The sequence below is a fragment of the Pangasianodon hypophthalmus genome, chromosome 7 (genome assembly GCF_027358585.1).
Source record: "Pangasianodon hypophthalmus isolate fPanHyp1 chromosome 7, fPanHyp1.pri, whole genome shotgun sequence".
NCBI lineage: Eukaryota > Metazoa > Chordata > Actinopteri > Siluriformes > Pangasiidae > Pangasianodon > Pangasianodon hypophthalmus.
The window spans coordinates 16,749,073-16,765,755 of record NC_069716.1 but is presented as its reverse complement, the minus strand read 5'-3'; the positions used below and the strand labels follow the sequence as shown (position 1 = coordinate 16,765,755).

The window sequence follows — 16,683 nt, the reverse complement described above, 5'->3', positions numbered from 1 at the left end:
AGGATAGGGAGGAAAAGACAAAATTCAGTACAATGCATATATCTTTAACAGGAAGCTATTTACTTGTTGTAAATGGTCTCAAAGAGTCATTAAGGATACAAGATACAGGAATTATATTAAACATTAAAACTCCTCACCGGACAGGGCTTCAATGGGCTGAGTTGGATGGAGGGAGTTCACAGGGGCCGACTTGTCATCAAAGGCCACTCTGGGTCCTTCAGGTCCCACACCACAGTCTATTAGACCCTGATTACAGGCATCGGGCTCCATGAGCGGCCGGCCTTTAGTGTGAACTCCCAGATCAATGAACTCTTCAAAGCTCCAGGACCCTGCTTTCCCATTCAGCCCCATCTTACAGTCCTCATTCATGAACTCCGAGCCTCCCACCAGATGTGCCTTTGGATAAGAATTACTAGAGGAAACAGAATTGAAGTTTGAAGAGGGTGACTGTGTTAATAAAAATTCTTTAAACAAAAAAAAAATGGTTTAAAGCATGCTGAAATGAGTTCTCTGTGACCTTTTGTACTACAATAGGTACTAGACTGTTACCACGCTCTGCATGTCTGTAACATCATGAAATGTTTTCTAAGACTCTGTTCACACCTGGCCACATGTGTCATGAGTATCAGGATTAGATCTGGATAGAGATTACCATGAGGTAAGACATCCAAGCTACATTTGATTACTCAAATGTACCATATCAGGAGAGAAACAGTTCAGCCAGGTATCTCTGAAGCATTCTGGTGCAGTCATATTCTGAGGAATTACACGGAACACTATTGGTGTCACACAATTTAATAAAGCTGGATTTAACATGCATCAGGGAGTGGGGCACAGTGTGCTGTTGCGGTAGGCAAACATCATTCTTAACCTATACATAAGCATCCTATGTTCTAGCATAGGGAATGCAAGTGCGTGAGTAAGCAAGCAAGCAGAAGAATGAACAAAAGTATTTGAAAAAACACAAAAACTGAACATTATCAGTTCTTAAAGCTCATGTTAATTTTAACACACACTCATCTGGCAACATGTGGGGCCTTAACCTGCAGAACTGCACTCCCTAGCCTGCCTCCTTTTATTGGGGTGAAGTTGAATTGGTTGGTTTCAAACCCCAACCTCATAGCAGCCATCTATGACTAGTTCTAGTTTTAAACTGAACAACCAAGGTGAAACAGAAAATGTGGAGGAGGCCATTTGCTGACATGTTTTAAAAGAGTCAGTGTCAAATACAGAAATACACAATTAAATTACTCCCACATCTATGTGTAGCTTGCCCCATCTACAAGGTGTTTCCAGTTAGAGACAGCACATAAAATCATGAATAGTGACTAATGTGACTAACTGTAAACACATGACTAAATGCAATCCTGTAAATACATGTTATTAAAAAGACACTTGAAATGACCAGGCGTAAACAGGGTCTAAGTTGAAAGGAAATCTGCAAGTTGTAAACCTATGCTAAAGTTTTAAAACTGTGTGTTGAGATCCCAGGATGACTCATGTGAAGGACAGCTAAGATAAGATGCTTTCTGTACCTGATGGCTGTGGGCTGTGCTGCACTGAATCCATTGTTGTTTTCTTTGTCATCTACTTTGGTCTGTTCATTTACACTGTCAAGTGGCTCTTCTGATTCCAGCTGGCCTTCTTCTGAAGACATGCCTTGCTCCTGGATGTCTGATTGGTTGACGACCTCTGTTTTTTGGTCTGATGGCACAGATTGGTCCTCTGAAATCAGGAAGATCAGGAACGTGTGAATATTAAAACGCAGGCAAAGTCCATGTAATTCATCCTAAGGTGCAGATTAAGTGTATAAACACTTACCCTTGGTTTCACAGTTTAGCTGGTCAGCAACCTCATCACCATTCTCGTCTGGAATGCCTCTCTCATCGTTACCCTGCAGAAAAGAGTGACCCACAAATTGAAAGCCCTGCTACAGTCACTTCAAAACCTACAGCCCAACAGCCCTAAACAATGTATAATTAGAGAAACATACGCAGACTTGCCTTGAAATCATTTTGGTCCATTTTTCTGGTTCTCTTCATAATTTCCTCAATTCTCTGAAAAGCAAACAAAAACATAAAACACTTTTTTAAAATTAAAATTTTATGTGATTAAATGATAAAAATGTACACATAATCCTATATGAACAATGGAAAAATATATCCCAAATGCTTTAGGCCTTCTGACGAGAATAAATAATTTTTTAAAAAAACATGCCCATTTGTGTTCAGAAATGAAAAAGGTGATCCAGTACAGGCACTTCAGGTCTACTCTGATGGTTACAGTTTATCTGTACGTTGAGCAAGTATTTTTAGTCAAAACGCCAGTTCTGAGCATTAGATCCAACAGGGCTGTCGCATATATATCTCAACACCACCCAAGGCATTAGACAGAGGATGAAAGGTAGGACTTTGAAATGAGATATCTGTTCTGGGAAGGCAAATATCAAAAAGAATCTTGGGGATGGGCACATGAAAACATACATCGTGCAAACGCACTGACGTTAACTAGTCCTGTGGTTGCATGGCATGAACATCATCTCATAGCCTTAACATTTAAAACAAAAGGGCTTTAGGAACCAGAAGGAACTGAACTGTAGGGTCTACTGTTTCCTCTGTCCAAGTGGGAACAAACTTCTTGGGACAGAGAGGCAAGCATGACGAGGTCTGATATGGACAAGATCCTGCGCTTGGAAAAAGCTGGGCACCCCCAGTGTACCCCAAAGTCAGATTCAACTCCTACTCAGGGTTATGTTGTGCCATGTTGGCATTGCTGTACAGTCAGTGCAAGGGAAGCCTGAACCAGAGACTGCTCCCCTAAAACAGACAATGTACCAATCCTGAAGCATGGACTTTTTCCCAACCGGTAAGAAAATAGCAAGGCAAAAGGCTGGTGTGGCGGCTACTTAATAATTAGCAGCTCTTTGATTTTTTTTACTAGCCAAAGAGACCAAAGTCGTCCCTTCTTGCTTTGTACTGGCTCACAACACTGGAGTATACAAATTCACAAGCCGAAGTTCACCTATCTGATTCTACTGTCTTTCATGTCCCTCGTATTTTCCCCTTTAGTGAATTGGCTTTTCTACTGAGCAGATTTTAATTAAAGAACAGCGGAAAAGCATAGTTTTCCAGTGTCTCCCATATGGCCAAAGAAAGGTGCCGAAAGTCATAAAGGCTAAGGCTAAACCATAGATGACGCTACCTCTGCGTGTACTTGCATTTGCTCCCATCTACAGTTTTTAATCGACAGGCCTACCTCACTGACAATAAATATGCAAATACAAACAAGACAGCATGAGATAAGGATGAGGATGAGAAAAACAGCAAATGGAGGGATTGCTGTTTAAATCTATTTAGAAATGTCAAATGGACTTTGCACTTGATTTTAAATATGGCAGTCACCATACATTGCTGTACACAAAAATGCAAATACAAGTTTTGCAAATGAATTTGAATCATGTTTAAAATTATGCACACTTATAAGGGAAATACAATTAGCATTTTCTAATTTGCATTTCAATTTGAGTAAATAATAATGCTGCCATTATTGGAAGAGGACAAAAACCCACAGTATAGTGAAAGATGATACTGGGAAACAAGGACATCAATTCCATCTGCATAATTAGACTAGGATCTGCATACAAAAATTATGATGTAATATTTTAGGTTATAGCGCTATACATCACAGATATTTACAATTTGTCAATTTCCAATATGTTAATCCAATCACATGTGTGCGCTCAAGTGCATCTTGGAGAAATTGGACCTGGTTAGGTAAAAACACAGACAAAACACTGCAGTCCCAGTATTTGGACAGGAAATTTGTTGATGTACAAAGGCAAACTCTGTTTAAAACTGTCAGTGACACTCAGCAGTGCAGCTACTTCTGAGACTGAGCAGTCAGGTGACAGGTAATGTTTCTGGGCAGAGACACAAGCTGCTCATTTAGTTTTGTGCGATAATGGAAGAGATGCTGGTTGGAAATTTTAATCAGTTTTTCAATTTTTCACTATAATTGCTCATAACTGCTACTAATTGATTTGGGTATCATAGTAACCCTGATCTACAAAACCAACTATAATGGGTGAAACAATGAAATGTGGGCAGAGTGAGTGTGTTTCAAATAAGTGGCATGATGGTGTTCACCTTCTTCCTCTCCATGCGCTCTTGCTGATTCTGCTGCATGATGCGCTCTCTCTCCTGTCGTTGCTTCTCTGCCTCCTCCTGGGCCTTTGCTTCTGCCTCCTCTCGCTGTAATTGGACACAAAAATCAATCACTTGATGAGTAGTCCTATCATTCTCAGCTGTCTGAGTGATGTGTATGATGTATAGATTCCGGCTTGCCTCTTTCAGTAACTCAGCTCGTTTCTGTTGTTCCTCCAGCTCCAGTCTCTCTCTCTCCTCTTCTGCCTTACGAGCCTGCTCTTCCTCTTCCTGCTTTCTCTCCTCTGCTCGAATCTTCTCCTCCTCCAAACGTCTCACTCTCTCCTCCTCAGCCAGCCGCTTTTCCTCCTCTTTTCTTAGCCTGCAAAGCCAGAAAACTGTTCAGCTCTTCAGTACATAAGCTACCATTCTTGTATGATGCTGCAAACTCATCAAGAGATTCAATGTAAAGAACATATTCTAAACCATGCAGCTACTTCTCAATATGTAATAAAATCTTAAAGTCATTTCATATAAAAGTTTATGAAGTTGCACATCAAACATACAATGGATCTAAGAAGTCTACACACCCCTGTTAAAATGGAAGGTTTTTGTGAAGTAAAAGAATTACTCTAAGATAAATCACGTCAGATGTTTTCCCACCTTTAATGTGTAATTGTAAAGTATACAAATAAAGTGAAAAACAATCAGAAACCTTTATAGGGAAAAAAGAAAAATAAAAAACTTACAATAACCTAGTTGCATAAGTGTGCACACCCCTAAACTAATACTTTGTTGAAGCATCTTTTGATTTTAGTACACCACTCAGTCTTTTTGCATAAGAGTCTATCAGCTTGGCACATCTTGACTTGGCAATATTTTCCCACTCTTTCTTCCAAAAACATTCTAGAGCAGTCAGATAGTGAGGGCATCTCCTGTGCACAGATCGCTTCAGGTCACCCCACAGATTTTTAGTTGGATTCAGGTCTGAGCTCTGGCTAGGCCATTCAAAAACATTGATTTTCTTTTGGTTAAGCCATTCCTTTGCTGATTTGGATGTATGCTTTGGGTCATTGTCGTGCCGAAAGGTGAAATTCCTTTTCATCTTCAGCTTACCAGCAGACATCTGAAAGTTCTGCAATAAATCGAATGTTATTTGTAGCTATTCATGATTAACTCCACCTTGATAAAAGCCCCAGTTCTGGCTGAAGAAAAACAGCCCTAAAGCATGATGCTGCCACCACCATGCTTCACTGTGGGTATCGTGTCTTCTTGTCGATGTTTTTTTTTTCCCCCACAAATATATCTTTTGGAATTATGGAATTATTCTACCTTTCGGAATTGGTCTCATCATACCAAAACACATTGTGCCACATGGTTTGGGGTGATTTAGTGGGGCTTGGATGTTTTTTTTCCTGTGAGAAAGGGCTTCAGTCTAGCCCCTCTACCCCATAGCCCAGACATGTGAAGAATACGAGAGGATGTTGTCACATGCAGAGAGTAATCGGTACTTGTCAGGTATTCCTGCAGCTCCTTTAATGTTGCTGTAGGTCTCTTGGCAGCCTCCCTAGTAAGTATTTGTCTTGTCCTTTTGTAATTTTTGGGGGGATGTCCTGTTCTTGGTAACGTCACTGTGGTGCCCCATTTTCTCCACTTGATGATGGCCTTCACGTGGAACATCTAATGTTTTGGAACTTCTTTCCTCTCTGCTGATTGATATCTTTTGATAAGTGAGATACCGTACATGCTTTGTAAGCTCTTTGTGTACCATGGCCAGCAGTCAGATGAAACCAAGATGATGTCAAGAAAATCCTACAGAAACAGCTGGTCGTTATTTGGCCTTAATCAGAATAATTTCATTGATGACAGCTGTATGATAATTACTTTTGAACATGAGATTGAATGTGATTGTTTCATTCCGAACACAGCCACATGCCCAATTATAAAAGGGCGTCCACACTTATGCAACCAGGTTATTGTAACTTTTTAGGGAAAAATTTGAAAAAAACAAATGTTTCTGATTGTTTTTCCACTTAATTTTTATATGTTGTAATATCACAGTGAGGGTGGAAGAAGTTCTGAGATGATTTATCTTGGTTTAATTTTTTTCCATGACAAAAACCTGCCATTTAACAGGGGTGTGTAGACTTTTTATATCCACTGTAACTCATATGCTTCAATTTTAACCAACATTTCAATCCACACCAACTCTGAGAACTCACACACCCACAAAAACAGAAAGTCATCCATTCTGCTGTTTTTTTACGTGTTGTGGAAACATGTTCTGTGCTTTGTATTCAACAGAGAGCCATTTAGTTAACCAGGCCTACAAGAAATAACTCTTATAATGGAATAATTAGGCTCTTTTTTTTTTAATGTAATGATTATTTGCAGTTACAATGACAATAAAAAATTTAAATGATTAAAAATTCAAATATTCAATTATTTATTCCAAATGGTGGCCCTAATTTAACGGAACAAAGTCACAAACTGTGTATGCCAAATAGAAGGTTGCTTAATGTCGCTCATGAGGTGCATCCAATGTCTTAGTGGCCTGTTTTAAACAAAAAAAAAAAAAAACCAAACAAAAACAACAACAAAGGGGTGCACTCACCTCTCCTCTTCCTCTCTCTGCAGTCTGAGTTGTTCCTCTCTCTCTTTCTGCTCACGAGCCAGGCGCCTGTTCTCTGCCAGGATCTTAGCAGCTTCAGCAGCTGAGTTAGTGCCAGCCGTGGTTTTCAGACTAGGATCTGGAAGAGTCATACAGTCAATCAGTTCCTTTAACAAACAATCAAATACAATGTGCAGATGTTTGGCCAGTAACAGATAAGGCTTTATAACACATTATAAAATGGGCAAGCTAAATAAAGCAGCCTGAAGTGGAACAGCAATTTCCAGCCAGACAACCTAATGGCTCCAGAAGAGGGCGCAGTAAGTCAGTGCAACTGGGTGCTGACTATATTGTATACAGATTTATTTGAAGATGCATGTAAGGGATCTGTGTAAAAACAAAGTAGAGGTTTATGGTTAACTGAACCTAACATGCACATGTCCAAATCTTAAAATACATATCAGGCTTGGATAAGCACTGTTTATCCAAAGAGGTGTGTTCATATAAACATTTATCTGACCCTACATTAATGTTATAAAAATGACAAGGTCACACTGAATTCTTATGAAATTTTCTGTACATTCTGGTCTGGTAAATGTGACACCTTGCCTTTTTGCACACATTAACAGCACCTGCAAGTATGTTGGCAGACACTATTGTGACAGTTGCGAGCATGATGGCTGCACAAGTTTCCTGATTTGCAAACACAGAAAGCAGAACACAGAACTTCATTTCATGACTGTCCTTGCTAAGTACAACATAGCATGGCTGTATCGTATTTTGCTTTTTCACTTACTCTAATGCAATTTTTTCTAATGCTCAGCCTGTCAGCAGAATGACATTAAAGGCAAATGCCAAAAACAGTGCCACAATAAGTCTGGAATGTTTTACTTATATCTTTATTATACTCTAGGCCAGGATTGTCAAACAGAACCTGCCCAGGGCATAATATTTTTTGTGCCCTTGAAGAGCTATAAAGTGTAAGGCTAATTTATTTCTTTAAAAACTATACAACTGTTTGAACTACACAACATTTAAAACAAAAGGTTATTTTATATTTGGCAAAGGTTATTTTACTGGAAACAAACACTGCTGCTTCTTTTTGTATGTTTCTCCTGTACACACACCCTATAGTCTGTGGAGGCCATTTTTTTTTTCTCCAACTGTCGCTGGTTTGTGGTCACCATGTTTAATTTAGTCTCTTATTATATCATTGTTATTATACAAGATATAATAACCTAGCCTTCATTATACCAAAACAAAAGGTTATTCCTTTACAGTTTGTTCACATGCCGGTAAATTTATAGTTCCAGTCCTGCAGACTATCCTAACTCAAGGGCTTGGTATTTTCCTAGTTAGTTGAAACGTGTGTTTAAGCAAGTTAAAAAACAAAATCTTTGCAGAAATTTGGGGACCTTCAGACTTGGTTTGGTTAGCACAGCAACATTCTATACTGATTAAAGTAAATGAATGTGAACAGGTAGTTCTCACCATCTTTAGGCTTGGTGCTGGGGGCTGGGCTGGCAGTGCTCGTATCTTGAGGGTGTGATGTTAGAGCAGTCATTGGAGATGCGTCTTTGGGTTTGGACTCTCTCTTCCTCAGGACAGGAGGGCCAGTTGGGGTGAGGGCAGGTTTCTGGACAGGTGGAGGTTTGGAAGCAGGCTGAGGGGATGGAGGCCTCTGTTTCACCCCACTGGGGGAGGGCGGCCGATAACGAGGGCTTTGCCTGGAAGAGATACACATAGTGAGAAGACATAAAAATATATGACAGGATAACCTGAAAGGAAAGAGAGAGTAAGATGAGTCAAGAGATGTGATATAGGTCTCTTACTTGGCTGCTCCAGGTGATGGTGCTCTCCTGGGGCCACCGACAGGGCCTGGGGAGGGAGAGCGATGGCGGCCGGGAACAGTGGAAGGGGAAGGAGGACGTTTTGCTGCTGGTGACTTGTCCTTTTCAGCTTTCTGCATGCATGCACAGGTACATCCATCCATTCAAAAAGAACAAAAAGACAGAAAGAGACAGATCAGTAAGAGACACAGTAGTTTTCACCCAAAACTACTAAAAAGCCTACAAAAAAAGAAACACTTCTACTCCAAGTCCATTATAGGAACTCATTCATTTATTCTGAGTGCTTTTATCTGTTGTATGTTGGATGATATTATGTTGCCACGATATCCAGTGACGTTTATTGCTGATATTATATTACCAGACATGGCAACAGTTATGCACTATGCATACAAGCTCTGCAAAAACATCAGCGTACCATTGTGCGAGTTATCACCCAAAAAATATGCCAAAACAGCAAAAGAACAAGAGTGATTTTCTCCCCAACAAAATGAGAGGTGAGCCAACTGACATGAATCTGGAATGAAGGTATTTTGAACTCCAATATTAACTGACACTGCCTGAAGCCTCGTGCCCTTCTCCCTATCTCATGTGCTCTCACTTCCCGTCATTAATGTGAAATAAGATCTACCAGTATATGTTCAACTTAGCTAACATTAGACAATATATATTTAACATTAGTTTACTATATTTATTAGGCATGTCAGCAAAACATTTGGGACAAAAGAGAAAAAAAAAAGGACAAAGAGTTTGACCAACAAAGATTAAACAGGTCTACAACAAACGTGTCAAATCTAACACTTTACATATAGTGGCAATATAGATAATATAGATGATAATTAGAAAGTGATTAAATTATTTTTTTTTCTTCTTTCACTGGCACTCTCTGGCTCTGACACTGAGCAGCATCAACAGAGAAAATGTCAGCCATGAGAACATTATTATATTATATAATAACATTATTCTATTATAGTACAAGTTTTCTAAAATATTTTAGTAATCTGATGTTTTTTTTTTCTGTTTACTGCGTATTACTGTAGAATCACCTAAAAATCCTCCATCCAGGTGAGTTTTCATGATTGCACAGCTGGTAAGCCTCTTTAAAATTGAAACAGTGGGAATGCTGGTTTACTGTCTTTTTTAGGTTCTGGATGATTAAATTGTTCATTGAGATATTATAATTTGTGCTCAGTGAAAAATGACTATCGCACAAGCCTAGCTGTATTTAAGATATTTTAAATATTGTTTTATGTAGGAAGTGTACTGATTATTGATTTTGACCCGAAACACTGCACAAGTACCAGACAGGATACAGCATTTCTCCATCTGATTCACTGATTTATTTCATGCCACGCTGACTGATAACATAGACCTTAAATGTGAACACAGAGTACAGCTTTCTGAATTTTTATAAAATAGAAGCTTCCATGCCCATTTAGAGAAAGTCATAACCCTCTGAAAATAGACTCGATTTCTAAGAGGCTGTCTGTATTTTAACAGTTGTATTGTATTCTTTATATTATTTTATTCTATTTCATTATATCGTTTAATGCTGTTATATTATATATATATATATGTATATTGTATACAGAAGATATATTCCCCCTCCCCTATATTCCCCTACTGCCTATTAAATTAAGAGGCTAAGGTTTTAAACCCAAAGCAATCCCAATAACCACATTTACAAAAATATTGCTGACTTTAACTTTTATATACTACGGATCGATAAAAACAGTAACAATGGTGTAACTAACGGTTTCTTTTGTGGTAGTAACATATCCAACAGTTCAGTTTGTTACTGCAACAGCAGCTGACAATGTCAAGGTGAATGTACCAGGCCTCTGAGGTCCATCTATTTATATTATACATGTCATAGTTGCCAGAATCAGAGTAAGGTCACTCAAATGGCAGTGGGACAAAGGCAGAGGGTGTCTGGATAACTAAAATCATGTCATGATTTCTAACAAAAATAAGTACTTTTATTAGGTTAAAAATGTACTTTGGCATCTTATGTAGTGTGTGTGAAAACTACGGAGTAAGAAAATGCATTTAACTTAAAGTTAAAAGAATCATTAGATAGTCTCTTATCTATGGTCTGCAGTGGCAACATGCCAAGAATATATTACAAAGAGGGAAGTAATGCAAATTAGTAGTTTGGCAGACTGAATCAATGAAGCAGCCATTTCTTAGTGCTTCCTAAATCACAATTTCAAACCCAAGTCCTTGCAGAGTGTCTAATGCCTTGTAAATGTGGTCATAAGGGTCTCCAAATAGGAGACTAACTTTTTTTGGTATTTTGTACGAGAATAAAACAGTTCAGTGCTCTCCACTATGGCTAGTATTTCTAATACTAATAATATATCTAATTTAAAATATTTAGTGACATAATGATAAAATCTTCTGAACATTAGCATTTTAAATATTCAGAGAGAAAATGATGGCAATGATTTCATTACTATGATTCATGCTGTAAGAAAGAAAATACACTAGATTTTAGAAAACAACAGAACTAAAACCTTAGAGCGCCTGAGGGGACCTGCCCTGCTTTGCATTCAACTAAAGATTCCTGCATTGTGCATTGATGGCACAATGGCCCAGTGTGTCATTTTGAGAGATCTTGTCAGGCAAGGCCACAGAACATCTCACAGTATCATTTGCAGCAATTGATATTGCTTAATTTGGTGAATAGTAAACCTTTTGGTTAAACCATTCACTTATGTTTTTTTTTTTTTTTTGGACAAAATTTGGCTATAGAAAAATACTAACAGTTTTCATCTCAGTAATTTGCTGACAAACAAGTACACTGCAGCTCAGAAAGTGACTACTGGAATACTGTTTCCTCTGCCTATCAGAGCATGCTTCAGCTTTTATCAGATATAGTTTGAGAGAAAGGACAGTTCCCTGATTAGCATCTGAAATAAATGACAAGTCTGCTTTGCAAAGCAAATCAAAACGGATGTATGCTTATAAAACTGTTCACCAACGTAAGCATAACATTTCATGGTACTTTATTCCAGGCAGAGAAAGATAGAGAGAGAGTGATAACCCCGACATCTTTAATCCCTTCATTATTTTATCTTTGTTTGACATACAGTAGGAGGTAACCTCGGGGAACTGAGGGATCGTTTAGTCTTTAGCACACACTTAATCCTTCCCATACAACCACCAAGCAAAAATAGTAATACTAGACATATTACCATGGAAGTAAAGAATGTTATTTCGATTCAGCTCACCTGAGCCACGGTGGAGATGGAGTCAGAAGAGGCAGAGGTAGAGCCGGGGGCATTTTTTTGGCGGTCAGTGCTGCGACTCCGCAGGGGGCCACGGGTGGAGGGCTGCAGCGACGTGGATGACACTGATCGAGGACACAGGTGAGACTCTGATAAAGGACATGGTCAGCCGAGCACGGGACGGGTGGAGCCCGGAAAAGGACCAGAAGCAGGCCAGTGGGTGAAGCACAAGCAGGAGGAGTAAAGAGGAAAGAGAGGAGAGGATGGGGATGATAAGAGCACAAAACAGTTTGCTGTGTGTTAGATCTATACTGACTGATGGAGAAGATTTCGCCATTGATTCAGGAGTAAGCAATGATTGGCTTGGGTGGGCGAGGCTGGCGGGAGATTTGTGAAACACCGAGAGCCAGACACTTAGAGAACCAGACACAGACACACACATGTACATATATATATACATATATATGTGCAGCCAAGGAGCACACACACCCAAGCATACACACAAGTAATTTAAAAATTCAGTTTGTCTTAAAAAAAAAAAAAAAAAAAAAAAAAGAGAAAATTAATAAGGCTGTCACAAAGTTTGTGTTTGACTGTCAGTATTATTGTTATAAACTGTCAATAATTGACTATTTATTTATAAATAAAGGAATTATAGATAAAACTAGATATTTCCACAGATTGAGAACTGAAGTTTGGACCATAGAGCTAGGGCACCTCCATATAAACTTAAGCATTGTTGTATTTGCCTGGATGCATTCACATGCTATGCAGTGACCTATGAATTAAAGTGTACCAGTAAAAATGTTGTGTGTGAAACCATGTCGTACTAAATTGTAGCCAGTCCTGCAATTTAGTATGACATACATAAACATTTTAAAAGGAACAACTGTACATTCATGAGGTTAATAATCAGCTAATAATGTGGAAGCAGTGCAATGCACAAAATCATGCAGATATAGGTCAAGAGCTTCAGTTAATGTTCACATCAAACATCAAAATGGGGGACAAAAAATGATCTGTGACTTGGTTGATCGTGGCATGGTTGCTGGTACCAGATGGGCTGGTTTGAGTATTTCAGAAACTGCTGATCTCCTGGGAATTTCACACATAACAGTCTCTAGCGTTTACACTGAATGGTGCAAAAAATAAAAAACATCCTGTGACAGGAAATCTACAGCAACTCAAATAAGCACTCTTTACAACCGTGGGGAGCAGAAAAGCATCTCAGAATGCACAACGCATCAAACCTTGAGGTTGATGGGCTACAACAGCAGAAGATCACATCAGGTTCCACTCCTGTCAGCCAAGAACAAGAAACTGAGTCTATCATGACTCAGACTCGCCCAGACTGGAGAGTTGAAGACTGGAAAAAGACCAAGTGATTTTTTTTTAATCTTCAACTGTATAGTCTTGGTGAGTCTTTGCCAATGATAGCCTCGGGTTCCTGTTCTTGACTGACAGGCATGGAACCCAATGTGGTCTTCTGCTGTTATACCATATCCACCTCAAAGGTTGATGTTTTGTGCATGCTGATATGCTTTTCTGCTCACCATGGTTGTAAAGAGTGATTATACAAGTTACTATATCCTTCCTGTCAGCTCAAACCACTCTGGCCATTTTCCTCTGACCTCTTGCATCAACAAGGTGTTTCCACCCACAGAACTATCACTCACTCAATGTTTATTGCTTTTTTTTTTTTTTTTTGCACCATTCTGTGTAAACTCTAGAGACTGTTGTTTGTGAAATTCCCAGGAGATCAGCAGGAGATCACCATGCCATGGTTAAAGTCAGAGGTCACGCTTGTCCCCCCCATTCTGATGTTTGATGTGACCATTAAGTGAAGCTCTTGACCTGTATCTGCATCGTTTTATGCACTGTGCTGCTGCCATATAATTGGCTGATTGGATAACTGCATAAATGAGCAGGTGTTCCTATTAAAGTGGACTGTGAGTGTATGTATATATGTACACACAAATACATAAGCATATATACAGTACATACTTATGCATGACTGTATGTATGTATGTATGTATGTTTTAGTCACAGACTTGTGTCTGCTGATAGTAGCCATCACACTGCAGCATCAATTTGAGAGGGATGATTTGTTTTTACTACTCTCATAGTAGCCAGCTCGATTTGGTCCAACAGAGGTGAACTGACAGCAGGTTCATCCTCATTTGGCATAATCAACACTTAAAAACTTGAATATAATTGAACCATAAGCTGCTGCTGATCCATATCACCCTTGTGTCTATTTCAAGGGAGAATGATACTGCCTTCAAATCCTAATTATGTTATACAATTACCAGGGAGAAGAGCTGACTCAGGCACTCTACCTTCATTTCAGTCCCTATCTACTGAAGTGATTCTAAAAGTGAAGATGAGAAACAGTAATCCATAGACTTAACGCGTGTTCAAAGCTGAGCTGAGTGGTGATAATTAGGGTGCATTCAAATATGCAGCGTTTAGTTTATTTGAATCGAATCTGAATTGAACCTGGAGCATTCCCCCCTTGTTGTGGTGTATTTAAGCAGGCAAGAACACAGCAATCATACTCGGTCCTGTGGTCTTGGTTGAGTTCCAAGGATACTCTAAAGCAGTTCAACTGCAGTGAGAAAGTAATTTGACGCAGAATCGACTCAACTGCAGAAACTGAACCAAATGTGTATTTTGGGTTGTGGGCAGCATCTCTGGTAGATGCAAGCTGCTACATGCAGCTGAGAAGCACAAATTGAGCCAAACAACAGAGCTTCCAAAATGCAGTGTATTCCAGATATTTGAGCCAATGAACAAAAGAGAAAATAAATCTAGATGGGATACACAAAATGTTTTTACAGTAGCTATTTACATAATTATCTACTCATTTATTTAGCACTGTGTTCTCCTAGCTTAGGTGATTTTTGGATTTCTACACAGACTTGGAAAAGGATTATTTAGCTTCATCTGACAACATATTTTTGACCAATAAACAAAAGAGTATTACAAGATGGTTTTCGGACATACACACCCCTCTTGTTTTTCTTTGGTTTTAGGTCTGTTTAATAAAGTGCAATGTGAAACCAAACCAAACAGCAAACAAACCAAAAGTATCAACTGTCTCTGATTCGGACTCAGCAAATGGACTAATAGGTGTGCCCTTACAACTCAAGTCGAGTTGCATTGATTTACTATTATTAGAGTGTTCAATGACCTGAATGACTTTCACAGACATGATTGCTTAAGTGGAAGTATTCAAGCATGCTTGATCACTGCACACTGTCATGCGCCACAGAACACCATAGCATAAATCACCACCAACACTACAGCCATCAATTTCTACATGAATAGGTCCCCTTCACTCTCTCTAGATTTTCTCCAGGTTACCTGTCTCATCCGCTCCATGGGCTGAAAGGGCTGCTGCACTCTTGCTCCTAGCTAGAGAGGCCTGGGTAGGGGTGAGGAGACGACAGAGGACACTGCTGTCCATGGGACTGGCCAACGGGCGATGGGCTACACACGAACACGCAGCATGGCAACACCGAAATATAATAAAATAAAATAAAAAAAAAAAAAAAAAAAAAAAAAAAAAAACAGGAAACAAAAGAGATAGAAATGTTGAAGGATAAACACATAGTGGTGTGGGAAGGGTGAGTGACACAGGGATAGCTAAAATATTTAAAAATAATAAAAGAGACGTCAACACGACACCAGTGATTATTGTCTTTAAGTCACCAGGTGGTGCTGACTGGAGTCATGTCAGGATATTGTAGGGATATTAGTGGAACATTAGATATGAAGGATGACAGGAGGTGAAAACAAAAGTACATGTGGATCCAGCATTCAGGGTAGAAATCAAATGAAACCGAGCAAGAGCTCTTTAAGAGCCAGACATAAAGGAAATATGTAAATCTTTAGGTTAGTTTTCTTGACTATGCAGGATAACATGTCGACAATCAAATGTAAGCTTCTATAAGCCTAACATTTATATTTATTCATTTGGCAGATGCATCAATCCTGATATTTGTATTCTGAGCTATAAAGTCTGGTCTTTATAGCTCCCCTGTTAGTGAATGACAAGAACATATTGTAGCTTGATAAAGTTTGGCAGAGCTTTATTATCTCACAGGAGATACAAAAAGCTCTCATGGTGTCATGCAGAAGTTGTGTGTCCTGTAGCTGTTTATAGCTATTGTTACAAACCAAAAAGATAACACAGAAAACAAACAGAGTTAGCTGATTTGAATGGTCTGTTTTTTTTCCCTGCCTCCTTTGGAACAGTGTAGAGGAGGCAGAGTTCTGTCTGGCTGAGGTGTTCTGAACTGTACTCTTGTTTTATTAAAAGGGCTGCACGGCATTAGTGAGCAACTGATAGTGTGGCTGTAGAATAGAGACTCTTTAAGAGGATTTCACTCACTCACTCACACACACACACTCACTCTCTCTCTCCCTCTCCCTCTCCGTCACACACACACACACCTCACACGTATATTCTGGAAGAGAAAACAATGCTGTGTTCATACACAACCATTATGTTAATAGACAAAGCTGCCATTCTCAGTCAGCAGCTCAGGGAGAGAAATTTCAAGAGCAGCCATGATCTCAGCATGCACAGCAAACACTGGGAAGCACAAAACAGCTGCATACATAAGCCTGGTAAAACAGCATTGTGGAAAAAGGTGCATAAAGAGAAAAGGCATCGTTATTTGCTGGTACAAGAAGAGATACAAGAGGAAAAAAAATAGTGAGTGTTAACACCGGCTTAAAACGAACATCAAGAGACATTCTTTTAACACTTTTCTCACTCTGAGAATTATAATCATGTCATTAGATGGACTTAGGTAGTACATCATCGTGCTGCAACAGTAGGTTAT

General features: G+C 39.1%; 1 protein-coding gene across 9 annotated transcripts in view; it reads right to left on the bottom strand.

Annotated features, from left to right (window-relative positions):
- map7d3 (MAP7 domain containing 3) overlaps positions 1 to 16,683 on the bottom strand; it is a 41,227-nt gene that overhangs the window by 3,051 nt on the left and 21,493 nt on the right. For 4 of the 9 annotated variants that reach the window (XM_026918557.3, XM_026918563.3, XM_026918560.3 and 1 more), the window contains 11 exons: positions 15,197 to 15,322; positions 11,834 to 11,979; positions 8,586 to 8,716; positions 8,245 to 8,480; positions 6,757 to 6,892; positions 4,344 to 4,524; positions 4,146 to 4,250; positions 2,004 to 2,057; positions 1,822 to 1,894; positions 1,536 to 1,725; positions 138 to 412 (listed from right to left, as the gene is read on the bottom strand). In XM_026918557.3, coding sequence (XP_026774358.3) covers positions 138 to 412; positions 1,536 to 1,725; positions 1,822 to 1,894; positions 2,004 to 2,057; positions 4,146 to 4,250; positions 4,344 to 4,524; positions 6,757 to 6,892; positions 8,245 to 8,480; positions 8,586 to 8,716; positions 11,834 to 11,979; positions 15,197 to 15,322 — 1,653 coding nt within the window. The remainder of the gene's footprint in view (positions 1 to 137; positions 413 to 1,535; positions 1,726 to 1,821; positions 1,895 to 2,003; positions 2,058 to 4,145; positions 4,251 to 4,343; positions 4,525 to 6,756; positions 6,893 to 8,244; positions 8,481 to 8,585; positions 8,717 to 11,833; positions 11,980 to 15,196; positions 15,323 to 16,683) is intronic. The other 5 variants (XM_026918561.3, XM_026918566.3, XM_034305617.2 and 2 more) reach the window with 3 other exon arrangements.